Source organism: Bos taurus, chromosome 25 (genome assembly GCF_002263795.3).
Source record: "Bos taurus isolate L1 Dominette 01449 registration number 42190680 breed Hereford chromosome 25, ARS-UCD2.0, whole genome shotgun sequence".
NCBI classification, from domain to species: domain Eukaryota; kingdom Metazoa; phylum Chordata; class Mammalia; order Artiodactyla; family Bovidae; genus Bos; species Bos taurus.
Genome location: NC_037352.1, coordinates 11,029,355 through 11,054,899, shown reverse-complemented (window position 1 = coordinate 11,054,899; position 25,545 = coordinate 11,029,355). Strand labels below are relative to the sequence as shown.

Genomic DNA, 25,545 nt, shown 5'->3' with positions numbered 1-25,545 from the left:
TCAGAGCTAAGTTATTAAATAAAGATGAGTAGCCTTGTTTGCACCAGTAATTGGTATGGGTCACGAGCTCAGGATTTCCGTCATCCAACTGAAAATGACAACCCACTCCAGTATTCTTGCCTGGAGAATTCCATGGACAGAGGAGCCCGGTGGGCCACAGTCTGTGGGTTCACAAAGAGTCAGACATGACTGAGCACCCAACACTTGCAATCTTACTGCAAATGTAATTTCAAAGTTCCGCAGCCATAAGCCTTGGGTTAGCCAGGCTCTGTCCACCCAAACCCTAAACCCAAGCCCCTCAGGGTTCCCCAGAGGAACCGAACTACTCATTGTGATGAGTGAACCAGGCATAAACCAGGGGTATAACCTGGGCACCCTTGGGAAGACAGACCTGTGAGTCCAGCATTAACGTCAGGGAGCACGTGACTGCCTATTTGCACACAGACAGATGACTGGGCTCAAAGAGGGGCTTTTATTCCCCGGCACTGAGCTGTTTAAAGCGGGTTCTGCAAGCATCTTTCCGGATGATTCTGTGTCAGAAACTAATATTTCTGAGCTAAGCTTCTATGTGAGACATATTTTTAGTAGCCTCTCTTAAATGGCACTTTTAAAAATAATCTCCTTCAAGACGGTAGACGATTAGAACACGGATGTCCAAGCGCCGAATTAAAAAGCTTCTTATAATTTGGAACACGCTGTTTAGCGCTGCCGTGGGACCACAGACAATTTAGTGCTTGATCATTAGATATTCAGCAAGTGCCACCCAGCTGAAAAATATATTTCTTATTAAGCTTCAGGACTTAAATAGCATCAGCTCTCAAATGAGATCACTCCCTCGGAAGGTTTTAAAGATACCAAGAAAGTCCCAAGAAGCATTTTATTTCAAAGTGAACCTTATTACAAAACTTGGGATGAGTTTCTTCCATCTATCTCACACCTGAATTTTAAATCCCTCATCTTTCTCTCCCATCAGCTCCATCATTCCAATAATGGAGGGAAGGGGTCCCATGGAAACACTGAGCAGCTTACAGCGAGAATTAACAGGAAGTCTCTGCCATCCGACAGCCTCCAGGATGGCACCTTTCTGGATAATCAAACACTGCGGTTAATAGAGAGTTTCCATAGCTACCGCAGGTGCGTGGGCAGACTCACACAGCACCTGCTCCCTGAGTGTGCGCACCAGCCTCCAAGAAGAGGAAAGTGAACACGGCCCCTGTCGCCAGGCAGCTATCCATCCTCAGATTTAAAAAGGAAAATTCAACACCAGGTGATAACACAGAGCGACAGGTGCTGACCCACAAAGTGTCACTGGAACAGATTAGGGGCTTAGCCAGGTGTTCAGGAGGGGTGTGGGCAAGAGGGGAGGATCTGTGCAGGCTTTTGTGGAAGGTGGTTCTACTGTAAGGTGCTTTGGGGGACCTGAAATGGAAAGCGTTTAAAATGTTTCAAGGCAGTTGCAATGAATAGCATCATCATTACACTGTAGAGCAATGGACGTGTTTATGAAACTAGAGATAATGGGAAGGGAGCGGGGAGCCGAGAGACAGACAGAGCATGGGACAGCCTCGGAGAGAGAGACTCAGCATTGGGGAGAGACAGACAGACAATCAGACAGGGGCAGAGAGACCAACACACACACAGTGGGTGAAAGAGAGAGAGAGAAGGAAAGACAGGCAGAGGCAGACCAAGACAGAAAGGGACAGAGAGTGAGAAACAAGGAGAAGTAGGGAGGAAGAGAGAGACAGAGAGACAGAAAAAGAGATTACAGAAGCAGAGGGATGGACTTCCCTGCGGTCCAGTGGTCAAGAACATGTCTGGCAGTGCTAGGGATGCAGGTTCGAGCCCTGGATGGTGAACTAAGATCTCAAATACTGCAGAGCAACTAAGCCCGGACGCCACAGTGAAAGATCCCGCAACACAATGAAGACCCTGCGTGCCGCAACTAAGACCCGATGCAGCCAAGTAAATAAATGAGAGGCTGAAAAAGAGAGCGCAGGGAATCCAAGAGCCCCGCACAGCCTCCTCTCTGGGAACCTGTGTGCATGAGGCTCAAAGTGCCCGGGAACACACAGGAGTTCAGATGACCGAGAGCCAGGCCAATGGGGGTGGCGGGTGGGAGGGCAGTGGAACCCAAGACTAAACACCCAGCCGGTCACTCGCCTCCAGAGGGGCAGGTCCAGGGCACCCCACAGTCATGCAATGCCACCTCCCCCTCCAAGCTCTGTGGGTCCCGGGTTGGGGCAGCTTCATGGGACAGCCCAGGCTGTCAGGGTCTCCCTGCAGCATGTGTGGGTAACGAATGTGATATGTAACTCGGCCCTAAGTTTCCTAAAAGCATCTCTTGGAAAGCATCTTAGAAAAGATGGTTCTTGGGGAAATAAACGCGTAAGAGGTGTGCCAGCTCTACCCTTCACGGATGGCCCTGGTGGAAAGTGCTACAGAGAGAGGCCTCCTGACCATCTTTGTTCGAGATGATTTATCACAATACCCTCTTCTTTTTTATATGTACCACCTAGTGACAGACTATTTTCTTGAGCTCCAAAATCACTGCAGACGGTGACTGCTGCCACTAAATTGAAAGACGCTTGCTCCTTGGAAGAAAAGCTATGACCAATCCGGACAGCATATTAAAAAGCAGAGACATCACTTGATCAACAAAGGTCCACAGAGTCAAAGCTATGGTTTCTCCCATAGTCATGTACAGATGTGAGAACTGAACCATGAAGATGGCTGAGCACCCAAGAATTGATGCTTTCAGACTGTGGTGCTGGAGAAGACTCTCGAGAGTTCCTCAGATTACAAGGAGATCAAACCTATCAATCCCAAAGGAAATCAACCCTGAATATTCATTGGAAGGACTGATGATGCTGAATCTCCAATACTTCAGCCAACTGAGGTGAAGAACTGACTCACTGGAAAAGACCCTGATGCTGGGAAAGATTGAAGGCAGGAGCAGAAGGGGATGACAGAGGATGAGATGGTTGGATGGCATCACCAACTCAATGGACATGAGTTTGAGCAAGTTTCAGGAGATGGTCAAGGACAGGGAAGTCTGGCGTGCTGCAGCCCAAGGGGTCACCAAGAGTTGGACACGACTTAGTGACTGAACAACCACCACCACCTATAATGCATCCTTCCAATCACTATTTTACAGTCAGGAAACTATTCTGCTCTCAGAATACTCCACCTTCTCTAGATTACAAATTCCAAAGAGTGTAGTCTGATGTCAAGATGAAGTGATCAGTTAAGTAAAAAACAACAACAACAACCCACTTTGATGTGAAAAAGCTAGAGGAGGAGACGAGGCAGTGGAAGATGCAGTCTGCGGGCAGGGAGTGGAATGCTTGAGAACTCTGCCACAGAGGGATGGGAACCTTTAAAATCGCCAGGAGGGTTGTGCCTGGAGGACAAAAGACATTAAACCCTGCTTGAAATGAAAAAGGAACGAGAAACAGGAGAGTTAAGCAGCACAGCACTGAAGAATGATATGGTCCTGGATTTGCAATCTTGTGGAACCTCGGAGCTTGTGTGCCTCGGGGTGAGTCCTAAAACCTCTGTGCCTCGGTGTGCTAAGCTGAAAAATGGACCGAATGACTATACTGTGCTGGGGAAAGGTAAAAGTGCACGCCACGTAGTGAATGGCTCTCATCACACAGACAAGGGAGGGGACAGGTGGCAGGAGAACAAGCCAGGAGGGCTGATGCTTCGAGTCAGGGAAGTGAGGCTACAGACCTCCAGCCGTACCTGGCGGCGCCGTCTTTTCTGCTTAAGCGGAGGTGATCAACTTAAACAGCACATGGGACGGGGAAACAGAGACCCACAGAGGCGGCAGGAAAGGGAGCAATCCAAGTGCAGTCACATAAAGTGAGACCAAATTTGAGCTGCTCTCCATGTGCTGTGACTGTAATTGACAGCCGCACCCTGCCGTCTTACAAGACTCTGTCCCCATTTATTCAAAATAGGAGCTATTCTCCCAGAGAATTTTCAGGGCTGTAATCAAATCCTGCTAAAAGGTTTAAAAAAACAAACAAACAAAAACTCCAGCGTTCATTCACATCTCATACCAGAGGGGGAGAGAATAATGAGGAGAGAGTCCTAAAAATACTTGCATTCAAAAAAATAAAAGGAAAAAACTCAACCCTTAATCCCAAACTCCTCCTTAAAATAAACGACTTACTTTAAAAGTCATAAAAACATACTACTGAGAAGACACTGTGTCTTTGTACCTATCTCTAAAAAAGCAATTACCATCTGGACTTCCCTGGCGGTCCAGTGGTTAAGACTTCTGACTCTCACTGCAGGGGTCACAGGTTCAGTCCCTGGTCAGGGAAGATCCCACAGGCCAACAGGTGCAACCAAAAGAAAAATTATTATTTGCTCCATGGAATTGTCCTCTGCTCTAAACAGTGAAGTTCTCACCTAGCAAACACTTAACGGAGCACCTACTCTGTGTCAGGCACAGTCCTGGGCATGGAGATTCAGAGACGAAAACAGGGCCACCCCCCTCCGCCCCAGTGCCCACCAACAAGTGCCTTTACCAGCAGCATCTCGTGGAATCCCCAAAGCCACCCGATAGAAGAGGAAACCAGGCTGCCCTTGAGGCCCTTGAATACTCTGGTGTCTGGGAGGAAGTCTAATCTGAGGGCAGCAGAGAGTGGCAATGGGAAGAGCCTCCCCCAGCAGAGGCCCCTCAGGATGGGCGGGAGCATGCAGGCGTGCTAAGTCGCTTCAGTGGTATCCGACTCTTTTCGACCCTATGGACTATAGCCTCGGTAGGCTCCTCTGTCCATGGGGATTCTCCAGGCAAAAATACTGGAGTGCGTTCCCACGCCCTCCTCCAGGGGATCTTCCCAGCCCAGGGATAGAACTCTCGTCTCATGTTTCCTGCATTGACAGCCGGGTTCTTTGCCGCTAGTACCACCTGGGAAGGAAGAGTGGGATCCAGAACCGAAACTGAGCTCACGGCTGCCTCCCTCCTTTGTCCAGGCTGCCTGGCTCTAGGCAGATGACCAGAGCGGGCCTGAGGCAAAATCGACAAGGTCAAGGGGCTTCCCTGGGCCAGTGTCAGAAAGGCCAGCTCTTCCCAACAGCCTGCAGGACCACTTACTCTCTCCTGACTGCTGGCCATCACAGCCTGCCCGCCGGAAAGGCTCTGGTGACAGTTCGAGCTGCCTCTGGGTAAAGGATGTCACTGCCCTCATGGGCATCCAGACTGGAGGCCAAAGGGAGTGCGGCACGAGGAGAGAAGATGGGTCACTTATCAGGGGTCCAGGGAAACCTGGACTCCACCACTTACTACTTGACATTCACTCATTCATTCTGTAAGTCAACTTAGAGTCATTAAGTACCGACTGTGTGAATCACTGGAATTTACCCTCAAAGAGGTGCACTTACCCTCAAAGAGGTGGTGGTGCCTCGAGACACTGATTAGTGAGAGATAAACATAAAATTATAGTAAGAGAAGGAGAGATACATACAAACATCACACTTGACAAGGAAAATCTGCCCTTGTCGGGTCTCCTGAGGAGGTGATTCTGATGGTGAGTGGCCTGGGCCCAGAGCCTTACTCCAGGCAGAAGGGACGGGAGCAAAGGCCCCACAGAGGGAGAAAGCAAAGGACCTGGAGCTGAAGGAGCCCAATGGGCTGGGGGCCCAGCACCGTGCTGGAGCTTAATCATAAGTCCAGCGGGGCCTGAACCCTCTGCATCTCAGCTGCCGTGCTTACTCAAGAGGAGGCTAATTTCATTTGATTCACAGGCTGGACTTCAAATGAGAGGGGACTTCTCTGGCAGTCCAGTGGCTAGGACTTTGCCTTCCAATGCAGGGGGTTCACTGGTCTGGTCAGGGAGCTAAGATGTCACGTGCGTCCCAGCCAAAAAACCAAAACAAAACACAAGTGATACTGTAACAAATTCAATAAAGACTTAAAAAAAAAAAATCAAATGAGATAAGGAAGGCAGAGACCCATGTGTGCCCAACACACTGTTGAACTCCGACAACTGGGAGCTCCTGACGGGTACTGGCGCTCAGAAAGAGTTTTCCTGCAACAGGTGGAGAAGGACAGAAAAAGGTCCTCCCTTCTGATGGAGGACAAAAAGAAGATTCAGTGCCCCAGAATCTTGTAAGATGAGAACTCTGGATCTACATCCAGTCAAGCGAGCTCCATGAGCTGCCTGACAACCTTCCGGTCTAAGTGTGGGATTTCACAGGGATGTTATGTCAACTCTGTTTTAAAGATAAAAACAGAAAACAACCGTATATCCATCAATAGGGCCTGGTTAGACGAACTATGGTATTGCCAGTTCAAAGGCTTACGATGCAGCTCTTTAAAACAATGACGTGGACCTACATGCAAAGTGTCGATAAAATAAAGTGACCTCTAAAGTGTATAGTTAGAAGGAAGAAAAGTAATAGACACAACAGTGAATAAAGCAGGTGACTAGTGATTAAACACGCAGGCACGTGCATGGGGCTTACTCAAGCCATGCTCATCTCTAGAAAGACAAACCCAAGACTGATCGCTGTTATTGCCTCTGGGACAGAAAATAGATTTCTTTTTCACTGAATATACCCTTTTATGCTACTTGGCTGTTTAGCATGTATGTAACAAGGTTTGCCAAGAGTCCAAATTTTGATAATTTTCAATTGTTTAAAAAAGAAAAATCCAAGTCTCTGACGGCACACAAACCCAGATCTGTCACTTCTCACTACAATTCAAAAAACTAAGAAAATTATGAGACAAGAAGAAATTTGAACACTGATATTTGTTGGTATAAATGAATTATTGATAACAGAGGCTGACAATGATATTTGTTTCAATTATACTTGATTGCTCTGTTCTCTTGATTTTTATAGCTATATTCTGAAATGTCTAGAGATGAAATAATGCCTAATATTTGATTCAAAACAATACAGAAGGGGAAAGCAGGTGTTGGGAATCTGAAATAAGATTGACTATGACTGACAATAGTTCAATCAAACAATGGTCACATCAAAGTGTATCACATACCCGCCAACCTTTGGGTGTTATTAACATCTGACATCATAAGAAAGTTTTAAAGCAAAGAAAAAGCTGTTATAAACGTGCACAAAAGGACAAGATGCTCTCAGCAACGTGGTTTGCAGTAGCAAAATAATGGAAACAACCCCAATGTTTATGGACGCAAAGCCAGATTTAAACTAGAGCAGTATTTCGTTCAACAGAGAATTACAGATTTAACAAAGTGAACAAACTCAGTGGGGCGTTCTCAACCAGGGGTGATTCTGCCCCTGAGCGGACATCTGACAATGTCTGGGGATATACTTGGCTCCCGTGACTGGGGTGGCGGGGGGTTGCTACTGGACTCTAGTGAGTAGAAATTGGGGATGCTGCTACACATCTTATGATACACAGGATGGCCCCCGACAAAGAAGGAAATGGCTCAAAGTATCAAGAGGGCTGCAGTTTAAAATCCCTCTATTACAGTGGCCCTCAACCTTTAGATACCAGGGCCTGGTTTCATGGAAGATAATTTTCCCATGGGCCGTGGAGGGGAGGGTGGTTTGGGGATGATTCTTGTAAGGAGCATACAACCTAGATCCCTCTTGTGTGCAGCTCACAGTAGGGTTCCTACTCCTATGAGAACCTAATTCCGCCGCTGATCTGACAGGAGGCAGAGCTCAGCTGCTCATGTGAGCGATGGGGAGTGGCTGTAACACAGATGAAGCTTCACTCACTTGCCCACCAACCACCTGGGTGGCTGGTACCTGGATGGGGGCACCATCTGAGTGGGGGTACCTGGATGCTCTCCCTTTTAATTTCTGTACTTTTCCATGCCCTCGACATTGATGTAACAGAAGGGTTGCGGGCAGCAGAGGTGGTAGGCAGACAGTGTGGGCATAAGTTGGGCAAGGCTGGGGCACTCACCGGCCCCCGCAGGTCGATGAGCTCCTGCCGCATCTGGGAGACGAGGGCTTCCTTGGCCACCAGGGCCCGGTGCAGGCGCTCGTTGAACTCGATCAGCTCGCCATGCATCTCCGCCACCTGCAACACACAAGCACCAGACGGTAAAGCTCGGGGGCAGACCCTCCCCACGGCCCATCCCGCCTTCTCTGAGCCCACCACTGGTCAGCTGGCACCGAGAGGTTGTTGAGCTGGAAACAATGAACGCTGCTTCCTTATGGATCAGCTATGCAATCCACCCATTTAAGCTGAATATGTTTTTGATTTGGTGGAACTGAACACTGTAGTATCAATGGTCCCAGTTTATAGTCCAGAATATGACTACATCAGGTCATTTTTGGACCTGGGGCTTTTATTCTTAGGAAATGAACACTTGTCTAGCAAAGGCTTTCTTTCTCATCTGAGTTGTGCCTGTCAAGAGCCCCCTGCTAATGGCACAAGTAGAATGGCCGACAACGTCTTTTCTTTCTTTAAAAAAAAAAAACAAAACTTATTTGGCTGTAAAATTTATTTTTATTAAATTTATTTGGCTGTAACATGGCACCCCACTCCAGTACCCTTGCCTGGAAAATCCCATGGATTTTAAAAAATGGAGGAGCCTAGTAGGTTGCAGTCCATGGGGTCGCTAAGAGTCGGACACAACTGAGCGACTTCACTTTCACTTTTCACTTTCATGCACTGGGGAAAGAAATGGCAACCCACTCCAGTGTTCTTGCCTGGAGAATCCCAGGGACAGGGGAGCCTGGTGGGCTGCCGTCTCTGGGGTCACACAGAGTCGACATGACTGAAGTGACTTAGCAGCAGCAGCAGCAGCATTTGTTTAGTTGTGGCATGTGGGGTCTTTGTTGGGGTGAGTGGGTTTTCTCTCTAGGTGTGGTGCACAGGCTTAGAAGCCCTGTACCAACTGGGACCCCAGTTCCCTGACCAGGGATCGAACTTGCATCCCCTGCACTGGAAGGTAGATTCTTAACCACTGGACCCCCAGGGAAGTCCCTGATGAACCATTTCTGTTCACTGAGGCTTTGGTTTTGAAAACCGAGACAACAGAATCAGAGTCTTGCTGAGGATGGTGATGGGGAGAGTGACGGACACGCCTGAGGCAACACAGATGCCCAGTGGCCCCTGCTTGCTCTCTGCTGGGAAGACACCTGAGGTAGGTGGTATTACTCCTGCCACACAGACAGAGGAATGATGTCAGAGGAGTCTCAGGAGCAGGATCAAGGCCACACAGCTAAGGCTGACTCTGGAGTCCTGGCTCTTGATCACTGGGCCACATGCCACAATCCTGCCCCTCCACTCAGGCCTGCAGAGAGCCTGCAGATTTATCCACACTTCAATACTCTTGGCTGATCCCAAATAAAAAATGGAGGTTGGGATAAGATAGCCTATGACCGGTGCACAGAATCAGTAACAGATCTTTCCGCGTTTAACATACAAAGGGAACAAGGATATCCTGCATGGTCAAAGCATACAGTAATTCCTCTGATTGTAAGAGTGATCTTGGGACTTCCCTGGCAGTCCAGTGGTTAAAAGACCACACTTTCACTGCAGGGGATACACGTTTGATCCCTGGTCAGAGAACTGAGATCCCACATTCCATGTGATACAGCCAAAAGAAGAAAAAAAAGTTTTTTTTTTAAGAAAAGTGATCTTATTGGGGCTTATAATCAAAATAAACTAATTTATTTAAAAAAATTTTTTAGATAAATGTGAGGTATAATCTTGCCATGCTCATCAGAAACCATGAAAGATGACTCTGGCAAGTACCTTACAGAGAACACACCCCCGCGCCCCACCCCGCCCCCGCCAAATGTAGAGGTCAAGCAGACCCCAGCCAGCCCCTGTCCCCCTGCCCCTCCCAAGAAATCACCCCTCCTATACCCAAGACTTTAGCCAGGGTCTTACTACATTCAGTATAATGTATAAATAGTATCAGAACATTTATAAGTACTCTAGGTAAAATATAAAACATACTGTTAGAATACAGAAGGGATGTAAGGAGAAGTTTTGTGGGCAAAAAAGAGATTAACCTAAATCTAGATGCTTCAGAAGGAATAAAGGGAAGCTGTCATTTTATTTTTCTGAATACAATATATATAAAAGGTAAAAGGCACACGGAGGAAATACAGAAGATACTGACATTAGTCATGGGATATTTTTGGTTTCCATTCTTTCTACTTTTCCTTACTTTTCAGTTTCTTATTAATGAGCATTCTTTCATTTATCAGAGAGAATAACCACTCAGGCTCTTTAAAAGAATTAAAAATTCTTCATGTGCAACTCAAGGAAGCAGCCAGGTGCAGTCAGCATGAAACTTCTCAGGTTCCCCGCTGCAATCCTGATGCTTCTGTTAACTCGCTCAGTGGCTCTTCACTCAGATGGCAATCCCTCCGTCTCCCAGAAGCCCAGCCTATTCAAACCGGTGAGAAACGCAAAGTGAAAAAGGCACAGCAGATACTGTGATGGCCACACAATTAACTAATGGAGAATAAGTCACTGAGCCTTTGACCAAACTCTCGTGTCATACAGACCTAAAATCAGTATTCCCCGGTTGCCTTATTTTCGTATAAAAAAGCTTAAGATGACCATCAGGCCTTTCACAAACAAATACAACATCACTAATAATACCTACTTGATTCCTCCGCACACGCAGAAATCATACAAACCCTCCTCGAGCTTCCTTGGGGCTGAGAATCCATTTACCACACAGTAAGCAGGAAACACATACAACTGCCAATTTTGCTGCTAAATACCTGCTAATATACCCCCACCACATACAAGCTTTAAACAAGTGTCACCATCATTTCCAAAGCAAAGTAGGGTTTTGCTTTGTGTTTGTGTTTTGTTTGGCAGTGGAAGCCAGGGTGTTAAAACCATTTCCCATACATGCATAAAACACTGGAACATCCCACCTGCAAGTGGTGTTTACACGAACTGTCAAAACCCTGGTTCTATTCTGCAGCCAGAGAGTAACTTGACCACATCAGACAAAGCTTTCATCTCACTAGAGAATGGGGGGGGGGGGGAAATCCTATGGAACCAAGGAGACAAAACCTGACAAACAGTTTCCAGCAGTCATTAAAACAGCAATGCTCACTGTTACTAAGTAAGCTCTGAAACCCTGGATTTCTCCATTTCATATCCCCACAAACAGTTATTGATATAAACAGCTTTCATCTTACATAAACCACACTGAGCTTCCTACTCCTCAAATAACTCTTTCCAAACTATAGCATAACTAGAAATGAATTCGAGATTCAGAGCCAGCCTCAGAAGAGAAACGTGAAATCACAAATGGTTCCCATTATCATCAAAATAAAAGGCACAACCACTGCCTGTTGGAATTTCTATGAGGCTCTGAGGGCACTTACAGGTTGCATATGACCTTCCTTCCCTATTTCCAACAGCCGCAGGGAATGAGAGAGAGAGAAATGTCCCCCAGTCCTTCTCCACCAAGGAGCAAGAGTGATCTTCCCAAAGCAACAGCTGATATTGTCACCTGCTGTTTAAAATCTTCAATGCTTCCCACTGCCCTAAAGATAAAAATCCATCTCCTTGCAGATCTGGCTTCAGCCTCTCTCCCTAACATCATCTCCTGCCCCTTCCTCTCGCGTTTTCTCCCCAAAGTCACTCGACCCAGAGGGTCTTCTATGTTCCATAAACACGCTGAGCTCTGGGAGCTCACCTTATGAACAAAAAGGAGAAAGACACAACCAGCAGAGGAAATGACAGGTACAAAGGCCCAGAGGATGGCAGGAAAGCAGCTGAAAGAGGTGCTTGGAAAAGGCTCAGACTCTGATGCAAGGCAAGCCTTGGTTGGCTCACTTAATGCATGCTCTTGCGCAAGTCACTTAACCTCTATGACCCTGAGGCCTGTCATCTACAAAATGGGGATTAAAAACCACACTCACGGACTTCCCTGGTGGCCCACTGGTTAAGAATCTGCCTGCCAATGCAAGGGACAGGGGTTCAATCTCTGGTCTGGAAACAGTCCGTATGCTGTTTGTTGGACAACTAAGTCAGTGAGCCACAACTACTGAGTCCATACATACCCTAGAGGTTGGAGCCGCAACTAGCGACCCACACACTGCGACTGCCAAAGCCCGCATGCTCTATCTAGAGCCCATGATCCACAAGAGAAGCCACCACAATGAGAAGTCTGAGTGCCGCAATGAAGAGTAGCCCCCGCTCGCAGAAACTAGAGAAAGCCGGTAAGGAGCAATGAAGACCCAGGACAGCCAAAAAATAAGTTCAGTTCAGTTGCTCAGTCGTGTCAGACTCTTTGAGACCCCATGGACTGCAGCCAAAAATAAATTAATTAAAAAAAAAAAAGAAAACAACACTCATCTCAGGGGCCGCAGTGTGGATGAAATGAGCTGCGGCCCTTAGCAGGCTCAATACTGTGCCCAAGCGTGGCAAAGGCTCAGTGAATGTGAAGTGGTTGTATGGAGGGTGATCACATTAAAGGGACATGAGAAAGGAAGAAAAGGACAAGCAGATTTCTGGAAGCCAAATGGAAAAGTACCAAGCCGTAACAAGCGGCTCAGAGGGCTGTGGAGAGAGGCTCGCTGTCCCCCAAAGTGGGCGCATCACCCAGAGAACTGCTGACCACTCACCAGGCAATGTTCTCAGTGGTGAGGCACAGGGAAGTCATGGGGTTCACATCCTAGAAGTCAGACAAACTGGACTAGCACTCAGGGAGAGAGGAGGACTTGGAAGGAATCAGGAAAGGCCTCGTCCAGAGAAAACACTCAGGAGTCACTTCTCTGATGGGCCTTGACACATGCCAGGCAGCCTCCCATGGCTGACCCATGCCCTAAATCACAGTCAGGCACTCGCTGTGTTCTGGGACCATCAATGCTCAGGGCTGCCTTAAAAGTCAGCCGTGGGATTTGCCTGGTGGTCCAGTGATTAAGAATCCACCTGCCAAGGCAAGGGGCATAGATTTGATTCCTGGTCCAGAGAGATTCCACATGACAAGGAACAACGAAGCCCCCGAGCTGCAACCACTGAAGCCTGCAAGCCCTAGAGTCCCTGCCCCACAAGAGAAGCCCCTGCAGTGAGACGCCACCACGACTAGAGAGCACTCCCCCACATGGTGCGACTAGAGAGAAGACCCTCTGCTTGGTGCGACTAGAGAGAAGCCTGTGCAGCAGCAAAGACCCAGCGCAGCTAAAAATAAATGAATAAATAACACCATGCATGGCTCCCAAGCTGTGTCTGGAAGGTGCACAACTCATGAGCTAATAACGTGTGACTGCTTATCAGTCATCATTTGGGTTTTGCCCTTTAGCATTGAGAGAAGAGGGGAGAAAGATTGAAGAAGTTTAAGTCACAAGACTCTTTGGCAATACATGTCAAACTTTTAAAATCTCTCACCTTGTGTTTAGCAAACCCGTGCTAGGGAGTATCCTGTGTGCTAGGGAGTAAACCTGTGCTCAAGCAGTTTAGCTCCAAATGGCTGGAGTCCACCTAAAAGCCCAACCACAGGGCCTAGTGAAATCTATCAGGTTTTGCTGCTATCCCCCCCTTCCTGCTGCTTGGCAGACATCACTAGTCAATCAGGGCTTTCTTCCTCAAGAAGACACTCAGTCACCCCAAACCAATCGATCAGAGGGCTGGCCTACAGGATGACACCTATTTAGTATTCCTGGCAGACGGGGTTGGGGGAAGGCGTCAGAGAAGGCTGACGTCTGAGCTGGGCTAAAGATGATGCCTTTATAAGATGGTGCCTTTATGAAGATGATGCCTTTATAAGACGCTTTTATAAGATGAAGCCTTTGGCGATTCAAGAGGCTGAGCAATCCCTTCCAGCTGGAGCATCAGGAAAGATGCTCTCTGAAAAAAAATGTGTCTGTGAAAAAGCTCTTAAGTCTGTAAAAATCCCAGGAATTATCATAATGACCTGCCAAATCATGAAAAGATTATAATTTTTTAAAAACTGCCTTTGGCATTTCCTTTCATATCACGATGTTCTATCTAATCACATTCAAGTAAATCTTGCTTCGCCCCTCCTCTGGCTGTGGAATGAGACACGTCCTGATTAATTAGACCAAGATACCTGCAGTTTCCCAGATGGTACTAGCGGTAAAGAAGCTGCCTGCCAATGCAGGAGAGGTAAAGAACACAGGTTCGATCCCTCGGTCAGGAAGATCCCCTGGAGCAGGAAATGACAACCCACTCCAGTATTCTTGCCTAGAGAATCCCCATGGACAGAAGAGCCTGGTGGGCTGCAGTCCACAGGGTGGCAAAGAGTCGGACAAGACTGAAGCGACTTGGCACGTACGCACCCCCAAATTTTAACAGCAACTGACACTCTTCAGGTCACATTCCCAAACTCTCAGAGAATACTGACTTGATGCCTCAGAATCTACCTCGATTTTATAAAATGCGCAGGCTGTGTGTGAGTCCCACTGACAATGGCTGTGGGGAGAGACCTGGAACCTTCCGCTGTGGTAAGGATACTGCAACCGCCTTTGAGAGACAAAGCCCTCACCAGTGCCTACCAGTCTTCAAGGGTTTTGTTGTTGTTGTTGCTGTTTTTGACATGGACCATTTTAAAAGCTTTACTGAACTTGTTACAATATTGTTTCTGTTTAATGTTTTGGCTTTTTGCCCAGGAGGCATGTGGGATCCTAGCTCCCCACCAGGGATGGAACTTGCCTCTCCTGCATTGAAAGGTAAAGTCTTAATCTCTGGACCACCAGGGAAGTCCCTTAACACACCTGTGAATGCCAACTATACATCGGGCCTTTTCCGGGCATTAGATCACCCAGCTCGCGACCCTTGCCACCCTCCTGTGAGTGGCAGGGCTTCTTACACATGGGCCCTTGAGGCTCAGAGAGGTCAGGCTATGAGCCAAAGGCACCAGAGTCAGAGCCACTGTCTGTGTCCTCTGCCCTCCACCCTGGGGCACAGCAAGGAGCCGAGCCCTTCAGGGGTTAAGAAGATGAGCCAGTCCCACAGAGTAAATGGTACAGTCCCATGTGGACCAGTGGCTCCCAAAGCAAGCTGATGGTTAGACGCTTGGAGGGCTTCTGAGAAATACCGATTTCTGGGTTTCACTCCCAGAAAGGCTGATTCAACATGGGGGAGTCCAGAGTAATACTTTTAAAAGACCCTAGTGACCGTGATGCTCAATCAGACTTGGGAACCACTGGCAAAGACAAGGGGGGAAGAGGGTTCACGTACATAGATGTGAACTGCGAGCTTTTCGGTTCAGCATTTGTAGAATCAGGAGGTCATGGAAGCTCCTCCACTTGTCAGCTCTCGACTTCTGGATTCTCAAGGAGGTGAACAAAGCCACGGCCAGAGAAAAACCTCATCTAGCCTACCGGCCAATACCAGACAGCGGCAAGCACCCCGGGCAGAACGGCTCCTCCTGCGATGGCACAGGAGTTCCGCAACAGCGCTGCCTGAGGGCGCGGTGAGTGGCAGCTGGGGTGTCAGCTGTCTGCTACCCATCTGAGGCAAGCACAGAAATTCATAGTAAGCATTTCAAAACATTTGAAGCCATCTCATCTTGGTATGAAATCCAGGAATTCCACAGTTTTTCTAGTTTTGGGGGGTTTTGTTTTGGGTTTTTTTTTCCCGCATTTTACAAAAGTTCCAGTCTGTAATGAATTAGAAATACTAAAAAAAAAAAAAAAAAAAACAGGTTATTCGCAGATAGTTTCAGAAGCATCTATCTATATCACGTATGCCATCATTGAAACATCTTGCATTAATAATTATTAGAGACAATGACTAATAAAAGGATTTTAAAAAGTCAAAATATGACCATTTTTGGATAAAATTTGTAAAGAGAGTAGAAAGGAAAAATAAGAACCAATGTTATCCACATCTGTTGGTCTTCAGATGTATTTCCCTTGTTACAGTGTCAATGTAGGCTTGAAGACTAAGAAAATCACAAATGTTAACTGAACAACACACGTACAGACCTAGCCCAGGACACAGACATCCTCAAAAAATTACAGTTGATGGCTCAGTAGTGAAGAACCCACCTACCAATGCAGGAGACATGGGTTCCATCTCTGATCTGGGAAGATCCCACATTGCACGGAGCAACTGAGCCCGTGCGCCACAGCTACAGAGCCTGCGCTCTCGAGCCCGGGAGTCCGCACGCTGCAGCGACTGAAGCCTGTGAGCCTAGAGCCTGCGCTCTGCACCGAGAGAAGCCAGTGCAACGAGAAGCCTGTGCGCTGCAATGAGTAGCCCCCACTCAGCTAGAGAAGAGCCCACGCAGCAACGAAGACCCACACAGCTGAAAATAAAAACCACACCTGCCGGTGCCCTAAGACACAGTGAGCGTTTCCTACAGCCGCCGGATCATGTCCATTTCGCAGAGAAGGAAGGTAAGGCTCAGGACCCGAGCAGCAAACCAAAAGGAAGGCGGGAGAAGGCAAGCACCCTGCTCAAGGCCACACAGGAAGCAAGCAGCAGAAGGAAGTGAAAGCGACGGTCGCTCAGTCGCGTCCGACTCTTGTGACCCTGTGGGCCATAGCCCGCCAGGCTCAGACTCTTGTGACCCTGTGGGGTCATAGCCCGCCAGGCTCAGACTCTTGTGACCCTGTGGGCCATAGCCCGCCAGGCTCAGACTCTTGTGACCCTGTGGGCCATAGCCCGCCAGGTTCCTCTGTCCATGGGATTCTCCAGGCAAGAATACTGGAGTGGGTTGCCATTCTCTTCTCCAAGGGATCTTCTCAACCCACGGATCGAACCCAGGTCTCCTGTGTTGGTAGGCAGATTCTTTACCAGCTGAGCCACCAGGAGAGCCCTAAGCAGCAGAACTGGTTTTCAAATTTCTGGGTCCCGGTTCTGAGGCAGGCTCTCTACCCTGCCCCTCTGCATACACCGTGACCAGGATGCTGAGCTGGCACCTCCAGATGCCAGAGGACCTGGAGGAGGTGAGGAACCTAGGTGGAGCACCAAGAGCATCACCACACACGTGCACAACCCTGGAAAAGGCACCGTCTCTGGGCGTGCCTGAGGCCTAGTCTGGCTTATCACAGACCAGTCTGCCCAACACCCCCCAGTCCCCGAGGAGACCCTGGCAGTTCAGGAAGGAACACCCAGAGTGAACAAGAACCTGAGCAGAGGCAGCCTGACTGTGGGACTCAGGGTCCCAAAGAGGAACCCAGCAACTTGGCCGGCAGCCAAAATGAGACTTGTTTAACGTGGTCTTCGCTTCATACACAGCACTGCAGAAACCAGCAAAGGAAATGCCAACCGGAGACGCTCCAGGGCCAGTGAGGGACACTTGGGGACATGCGGCATCAACAAGCCATCCAAGTGAGGCCACCTCTGATCAGGCGCAGAAAGAGGAGGGCTGTGGAGGTCAAACTTGGGTCCCATCCATCTGCTGTCAGGTGGCCTCGGACTCCTGGTATCTTTTCTACAAATGAGGGTCTTGTGCCCTGCAGTCCAGGTTGTCATGAGCAACAAAAACATGACGAGAGCATGGGCAGCACCTGCTGCCTGCCACAGAGTGTGATCCTGAATTCCTCCCAAGGGAGCGCATCCTCTGGCCAGTCAGTGTTCCAGGTACTTACAGGAGCATGTGCCATGGCCTGGGAGGTTGAGATTTATGTCCATTTTACAGATGAGGAAAGCAAGGCTCAGCAAGGTAAAGTGATGGTTCAAAGCCAGTTTGACTGAGGGGTGTGAAATGGATTATTTCCTGCCACACCAATAAACAAGGATGTCATAGCCATCCGTAATTCCGGCCCTCCGAATGTGAATTTCTGAGCCCCGAGGGCACCCAGGAAGAACAATTCTGGGTACCAGACAGCATCCGAAACTCCCCACAGTGAGCGGTGAGCAAGGAACTGAAGATGTGAAAAACCAGACCAGAGAGCTGAGATCCATATAAAACAAATGATTTCAGTGAGCCCAGACTCCTGCATCTTCCCATAGAAAGGCACTAAATCCCTTAACTTGAAATATCTGATTTTCCTTAACAATAATCTTTTGATGTTCAGACCACCTCCTCCTTATTACAAACTTCTATATAACTTAACTCCTCCCCACTTCCCACCCCCTCAGAGCAGTTCTCTCAGCGTCACTTGAGATGCTGGATCCCAGGCCTGAAGTCCTAAACTTTCCACCAAATAAAACCTCGGTCATGATTATTTTTAAAGTCGACGTGGGCTCGGGGTCTTGCATCTCCAGAGTCTCCCCAGCTTTCCTGTGCCCTCCAGCCCGCCCTGTACTCTGATACTGCGGTGGGGCCAGCCCCAAAAAGGCGGGCAGGCTTGTCCTGGTGAGGCAGAGCGCTGGGACCTCAGGACTGATCTTCCTGGACATTACACTGCCAAGCCACCAAGTGACAGGCTCACCAGAAGCTGGGGGAGGGCCAGCTCCATCCTCAAGTGCCACCCGGACAGCGCCACGTGGGCTCCACCCGCAGAGCCGCTGAGATAAGTTCACAATGAAGAGAGACTCCCTCCCTTCATCTCCTCTGTGTTCAGGAAGTTGAAATTGAGGAGGGGATGCTTAAAAACATTTGCCTGGGATTATGGTTTCCTGAGGGAGAAGGAAACACTCAGAACACTCAGCACTAACAGATTATGGGACACCTCTGAGAACAGATGCTATGTACCTGGTGCGGCCCCACCGCAGGGCTGCAGCGTCCCCGTCCTCAACACTGGCCCTGGCTTCCCCTGACGCCCAATCTTTCAGACAACACAGCAGGCAAGCCGGAGAAAGGTCGCACACAGCAGCAGCCAATAACCTGCCCAGATGACACCTTCTCTTTCCTGCCTTCCACGAACAGCCCTTAAAGAGCAAAGGCAGGACAGACAGAAATGGCAATAATAAAAGGGCAGCCAACCCCTTCCTGGAGGTCGTTTGAGACAGATGAGTGAAAGAGAGGAAAATAAAGCAAACACGAAACCTCTGAGTTCTAGCACTCTGCTGAAAGACATGTTCTTATCAGAAGAACACAAGAGGCATCGTACAGCTACAGAGGTTTTTAAACAGGTTCCATCAACTTTCACACACCCTTGGACTTCCCTGACAATCCAGTGGTTAGGACTCTGCAATTCCACTGCTGGGGGCATGGGTTCGATCCCTGGTTGGGGAACTAAGATCCTGAGTGATGCAGCCAAAAGAAAAAAAAATAAATGACACGGTCACCGATCCTGGGGAAGCATGACCAGAGGGGCTGCACAGCCTGGAATTTAAGCACAAACTCCAGAGCCCAGAGTCTTGGGATTAAAAACCACCCTTTCCCGCTTCCTAGCTGTGACTTTGGGCATATAGCTTACACCAGCCTTGGCCTGGAAACCCAAGTTCGATCCGTGGGTCGGGAAGATCCTCTGGAGAAGGGAATGGCAACCCACTCCAGTATTCTTGCCTGAAGAATTCCATGGACAGAGGAGCCTGGTGGGCTACAGTCCATGGGGTTGCGAAGAGTCGGGAATGACTCAGCAAATAACACTTTGACTTTCAGGCGCCTAGGTGTTAAAGGATCTGCCTGCCAATGCAGGAGATGCAAGAGACTCAGGTTCTTTCCCTGGGTCAGGAAGATCCCCTGGAGTAAGAAACGGGAAGCCGCTCTAGTATTTCTTGCCTGGGAAATCCCATGGATAGAGGAGCCTGGCGGGCTACAGTCCACGGGGTCATAAAAGCGTCTGACACAAAGCAGCACCAAGGACAGCACGCCGCGTCACTGGTCCCGCAGAATCTACAGCCTTCAGATCTTCAGATCTGTCCCCTCTCTGTCATCTCCGTCACCCCAGTATTGGTTGAGAAGCCCATTTCCCACTGCTCTCTCCTCATCGGCCCCACATACAAGCTGACACTCAAATGGCCTCAGATCAGATCATATCAGATCAGTCGCTCAGTCGTGTCCGACTCTTTGCGACCCCAGGAATCGCAGCACACCAGGCCTCCCTGTCCATCACCAGCTCCCGGAGTTCACTGAGACTCACGTCCATCGAGTCAGCGATGCCATCCAGCCATCTCATCCTCTGTCGTCCCCTTCTCCTCCTGCCCCCAATCCCTCCCAGCATCACAGTCTTTTCCAATGACTCAACTCTTCGCATGAGGTGGCTGGAGCTTCAGCTTTTTAGCATCATTCCTTCTAAAGAAATCCCAGAGCTGATCTCCTTCAGAATGGACTGGTTGGATCTCCTTGCAGTCCAAAGGACTCTCAAGAGTCTTCTCCAACACCACAGTTCAAAAGCATCAATTCTTCGGCGCTCAGCCTTCTTCACAGTCCAACTCTCCCTATGACCCAAACTTGAGCACATTCCTTCTCCACTTAAAACCTCTCACTGATGCTGACAAAGAAAATGACCAGAGGTCTGCAATTTGTTTCCAAATGACACGAAGGTCGAGGCATGGAGTACGGCTGGCCTTGGGAACTGGAGCCACCTGAGATGATGTGATGCGTAGGGGTAGGGACATGACACTCTTCTGCCCATATTAAAATTCTTCCATAACCCAAACTTTAAAAATTTCTTTCAATGGATTCCCATGAACTTCCCTGGCATGGTATACAAGTGATAGGAAAATGGGGAAGGGGGGAAGGGGCGGGAAGAGATAGGGAAGGGAGGAAGCAGGAAGAAATACTTCAAAGGAAAAACCGACACTGAGCACGTGAGATTACATGCTGCATCTCCACCTCCCTCCAGGCACATCTCCTGGAATCCTATCTACCCTTCAAAGACAAACTCACATCTCAGTTCTCCTTACTCCCCAGATCTTTTGATACATTTATCCATCTTCTCCATAAATGATTCCTCAAGAGTGTAGGAGCAGTTACGGTTTCATGAGCACTTACTTATTTTCTTGGGGTCCAAAATCACTGCAGCCATGAAATTAAAAGACACTTGCTCCTTGGAAGAAAAGCTATGACCAACCTAGACAGCATATTAAAAACCAGAGACATCACTTTACCAGCAAAGGTCCACCTAGTCAAAGCTATGCTTTTTCCAGTAGTCAAGTATGGATGTGAGAGTTGGACCATAAAGCTGAGCACCAAGGAATTGATGCTTTGCACTGTGGTGCTGGAGAAGACTCTTGAGAGTCCCTTGGACCACAAGGAAATCAAACCAGTCAATCCTAAAGGAAATCAGTCCCAAAAGTTCATTGGAAGAGCTGATGTGGAAGCTGAAGCTCCAATATTTTGGGCCACTTGATGCAAAGAGCCAATTCATTGGAAAAGCCCCTGATGCTGAGAAAGATTGAGGGCAGGAGCAGAAGTGGGTGACAGAGGATGAGATAGTTGGATGGCATCACCGACTCAACAGATGTGAGTTTGAGCAAGTTCTGGGAGTTGGTGATGGACAGGGAAGCCTGATGTGCTGCGGACAGGGTTGCAAAGAGTCGGCATAACTGAGTGACTGAACTGAACTGAGCACTTACTCCATGTCAAACGCTCTCAGGGCCACACCAGCCACAGCCCCACAGGGGCCTGGTGAGGGGCACGTGGGGCCTAACAAAGCTCCCACGTGGTCCCCAGAGCCACAGGCCCTTGTGCAGTGAACAGCCTACACAACCACACACAGAAGCCTCAGACATTTCACCAGATGCAAACCGCTGCTCCACTTTACAGGAGAGGAAACTGAGGCCCAGAGCAGCTGGACTATTTGCTCATGGACCCACGGAGATGAGGGCAGGGACACCTCAACCCACACTTATTTTGTTACACAAGCCCCACCCTTCACCCCGCTGCCAGGAGGAGATGTGGCCTGGTGGGGCAGCCTCTGCACACAACAGCACACAACAGCACACGACGCTGCTCCCCAGGCCTGTCCTGGAGCACAGGCTCTCATCCAACTCCATGTATCTTCCCGGGGACTGAGGCCAAACCACCAACAAAACCAGACACTTCAGGGCTCATTTCTGCTGGATCAGTGAAGGGTAGGAGGCCACAGAAGGGGAGAGGGTGAAAGTTCCTTTCTGTGAACACAGCAGATTATGTCGTTTACCTGGCATCATACAGTGGTCGTAATTATAACCCATCACCACTACAAAAGCACTGTGCTCTGCCAGGCTTGTGAAAATGGGTCACGGATTACTTTGAAAGGCTCTGCTGGCCTCTCCTTTCAAAAGCACCTTTGTTACAGGCTTGCTCATGGAGGACAACTATCGATTCCCAGGATCGTGGACTTGGAAGGCAGCTCAGCGCTGGCCTCATCTACCTGTCCAGCACAGGGGGCCTTCTCCAGCCTTCTAGCGTTGAGTGGGGGAAAAAAGGGAGAGGCCCTCGTCATCAAGAATACACACTTGCTGAACACACACCCTGGGACAGACCCAGTTCCCAGCACCGTCCCCCCGTGAGTTCATCCACAGGCAACCTTTGAGGCCCAGCCACAGCATTCTCTCTCCTTCAAAAATTCATCGGGGATTCCCTGGTGACTCAGCGTAAAGAATCCACCTGCTGATGCAGGAGACATGGGTTCGATCCCTGATCTAGGAAGATCCCACATGCCTTGGAGCAACGAAGCCCGAGCAGCACAACCATGCAGCCTGTGCTCTAGAGCCCGGGGGCTGCAACCGCTGCCCCCACATGCTACAGCTACTGAAGCGAGCCCAGAGCCCTCGCTCCACAACAAGAGAAGCCATCGCAACGAGAATCCTGTGCACTGCAACCAGAGGGCAGTCCCACTGCTCACCACTAGAGAAAAGGCCACACAGCAAAAAAACCCAGCACAGCCAAAAATATGTGTATGTTAGTCACTCAGTCGTGTCTGATTCTTTGTGACCCCATGGACTGTATAGCTTGCCGGGCTCCCCTATCCATGGGATTTCCTAGGCAAGAATCCTGGAGTGGGTTGCCATTTCCTTCTCCAGAGGATCTTCCCGACCCAGGGGTTGAACCTGGGCCTCCTGCATTGTAGGCAAATTCTTCACCATCTGAGATATCAGAGAAGACAGTCAAAAATAAGCAAATAAAAATTTTTTTAAAAGAAATTCATCTTCAGTATCCAAAAACGCTCAAAAATTCATTCATTCAACAAATTTCTATTTTGCATTGACCAAGCCCTGTATATCTACCAAGTACTACAGACACAATAGCAAATGAGAGAGAGAAATCTCTACCTTGGAGGGGGTCTCCATTCTAGCAGGAACACGCCCCCACCAACCCCGTCAAGGAGACAGACGTGCAAGGAGGTTCAGTCTTATTTGAGGATGACGAGTTAAGAGCCCAGGCACTGAACCCTGAGTCCAAGCTCACCACCACCAAAAGGGCCTGCCTCTTGCCTCGGGGGTGGTTCATTTATAAAGCTCCTCCTGTCTGCAGTTGCATCTGGAATGACTTCCTTCACCCATACAATCATTGGCTTGAGTGCCAGGTGCTGTCCTGGGTGCTGGACATCAGTGGTGACCCTCAGGGAGCTCCCAAGATGCTGATGGTTCCTATACAGCATGACCAATGTGCCAGCGGAACACACTGGGGTCCTGGGGGCATGACAGAAGGCGTTCAGCCTTGGGGGCTGGGGAGGAGTGGCAACAGGGGATGGATCCCAAAGACGGTACCCAAGGTGAGGCTTGCGGGGTGGGAGATCAGCCAGCAGGAGGCAGGAGAGCCAGCTCACACCCAGGCCCAGCTGCTCCTGGGTCCCAGCACTCGAGTACACCCCCTGGGCTGTGCTGTGCTCAGTCATGTCCAACTCTTTGTGACCCCATAGACCGTAGCCCATCAAGCTCCTCTGTCCATGGAAAATTCTAGGTAAGAATACTAGAGTGGGTTGCTATTTCCTACCCAGTTCCCCCAGGCTCCTGGACTATTAAGTGGGGACCCACTGTGCTCGCGGGTGGGAGACCCTGATGGGACAAGAGCTGACCTCAGAGCCCCGGGCTGCCACACAGGCAGGGCAGCTTATTCCCATTCCTAAGAACCAGACACCAGACCTCAGAAGTTACATAATATCACGGACCTGCCACTCACTCCCCCATTCAGAGGTTTTCTCCAGAAAATATTTCACCCTCAAGAGTTGTTTTTACATTTATGGTGCAGGGTGCTCTGGAAAGCGCAGGATTTCATATAAAAATGTAAATCAAGAAATTATGTGGCTCTTTGTCACATTCTAACGTCTTCCAGGAGTCAGGGGAGGCCAGTGCATTTTTAATCACATTCCTTCGGAAGGAATACAAAGCACCCTCCTGAATATTTTAAACGGGGCTCAATAAATTACGTCCAAGTTTCCAAAGGAAGACAGTAAATGAAAAACATTAAATTTTATGAGCACCAGAAAATGTTTTTCTCCCTGGATGGTCTCTTTCTCATACCGAACAGCACTGACTTAAAGCTGAGAGGAGCCCCTCCAGGTAGCGACCACCTAGCTTCTCCAGAATAGAGGACAGACTCATGGGAGCAGTGAACTGTGGGCACGGACAACTGGACAGAAGGACGAACGCGGCTCGGGTCCAGGTGGGCAGTGTGGACCCGTGCTGGAGGATGAACCTGGAGCGCCTCCCAAGGTGACGGACACGGACTGCTCTCCAACACTTCCTTTGTCAAAGAAACAGAGTCCTTGCCGACAGCAAGTTAAACAGGTGATGTCTGGCCTAAAAAATTGATCGCCCTCCCATTTGCAAAATGACTCAGCCCCCAAAACACCGGGGAGACACCGAGGTAGAAATCTACTTATGCCGAGAAACAAAACCCATCAGACACTGGGTTTGACAACACACTGAACGTTGTCCACCAGCCTCAGAGGCTCCTCTGGACGTGGCTGCAGAGAGACAACTTTGGCTTCAGGACGCAGCCCATTGGGCTGAAGCAGCTGAGGGCGGGCCGTGGAAGTTCCCCTCTGCTGTTACTCAGCCCCAGAGACTGTCACTCAGCTCTGGTTTTGAAGAAAGATCTGTCTGCTTCCTTGGTGCTCATATTCCAAGGACCTGAGCTGGACTGTTCCAGACGTGGGATGAGCAGCAGCAGCCGGGTCAGGACTGGCAGCTCCAGGTTCTTCCAGGAGGTTGCACGGCTGGACAGACCCCCCCACACACGTCACGTCTCCACTAAATGCCTGGGCGAATGGGCTGGGAGATGCTCCAGAGCTTTCTTCTTCAAAGTGAGATTTTTAAAAGCCTCCTTAGGGTATTTACATGACAAAGGAGTGGAGATTTCCGAAAAGAGAAGCTGGCGGCCTCCTCTGGCTCCTGGACCAGTCTAGGGGCTCCAGAGGTGCAGTGGAGGAGTGTGAGGAGACAAAGGTGTACCCCTCAGAAGCAGGAGGGAGAAGGGAGAGGACTCTGGTCCTTTGCGACTGCTTTCATGTGCTTGAGCATGCCTCACCTGCAGCTGTCTCCTTCGGGACATTTTGGAAAGGCGGAAAGGTCAAATTGGTGGCTTAGGGAAAGGGAAGCTTTCCTGGGTGCTTTAAAAGATCGATATCTCATCGTTTTGGGAGCAATGTGGCGCTGGGACTTGAAGGGGGCTTTTGGACAGAAGACAAATCTAGACTTGCAACCCATAGTTAGGGAGATTGGGATGGACATGTACACCCCACTGTATTTAAAACAGATAACCAACAAGGACCTAGTGTATAGCACGGGGAATTCTGCTCATATTCTGTAATAACCTAAATAGGAAAAGAATTTGAGAAAGAATAGATGCTTCATAACTGAATCAGTGTGCTATACATCTG

The 25,545-nt window shown here is 49.1% G+C and overlaps 1 protein-coding gene across 5 annotated transcripts in view; it reads right to left on the bottom strand.

Moving 5' to 3' along the window:
• SNX29 (sorting nexin 29) overlaps nt 1-25,545 on the bottom strand; it is a 597,448-nt gene that overhangs the window by 224,724 nt on the left and 347,179 nt on the right. For all 5 annotated transcript variants that reach the window (XM_024984883.2, XM_059881310.1, NM_001076862.1 and 2 more), the window contains 1 exon segment: nt 7,907-8,023. In XM_024984883.2, the coding sequence (XP_024840651.1) occupies nt 7,907-8,023 (117 nt within the window).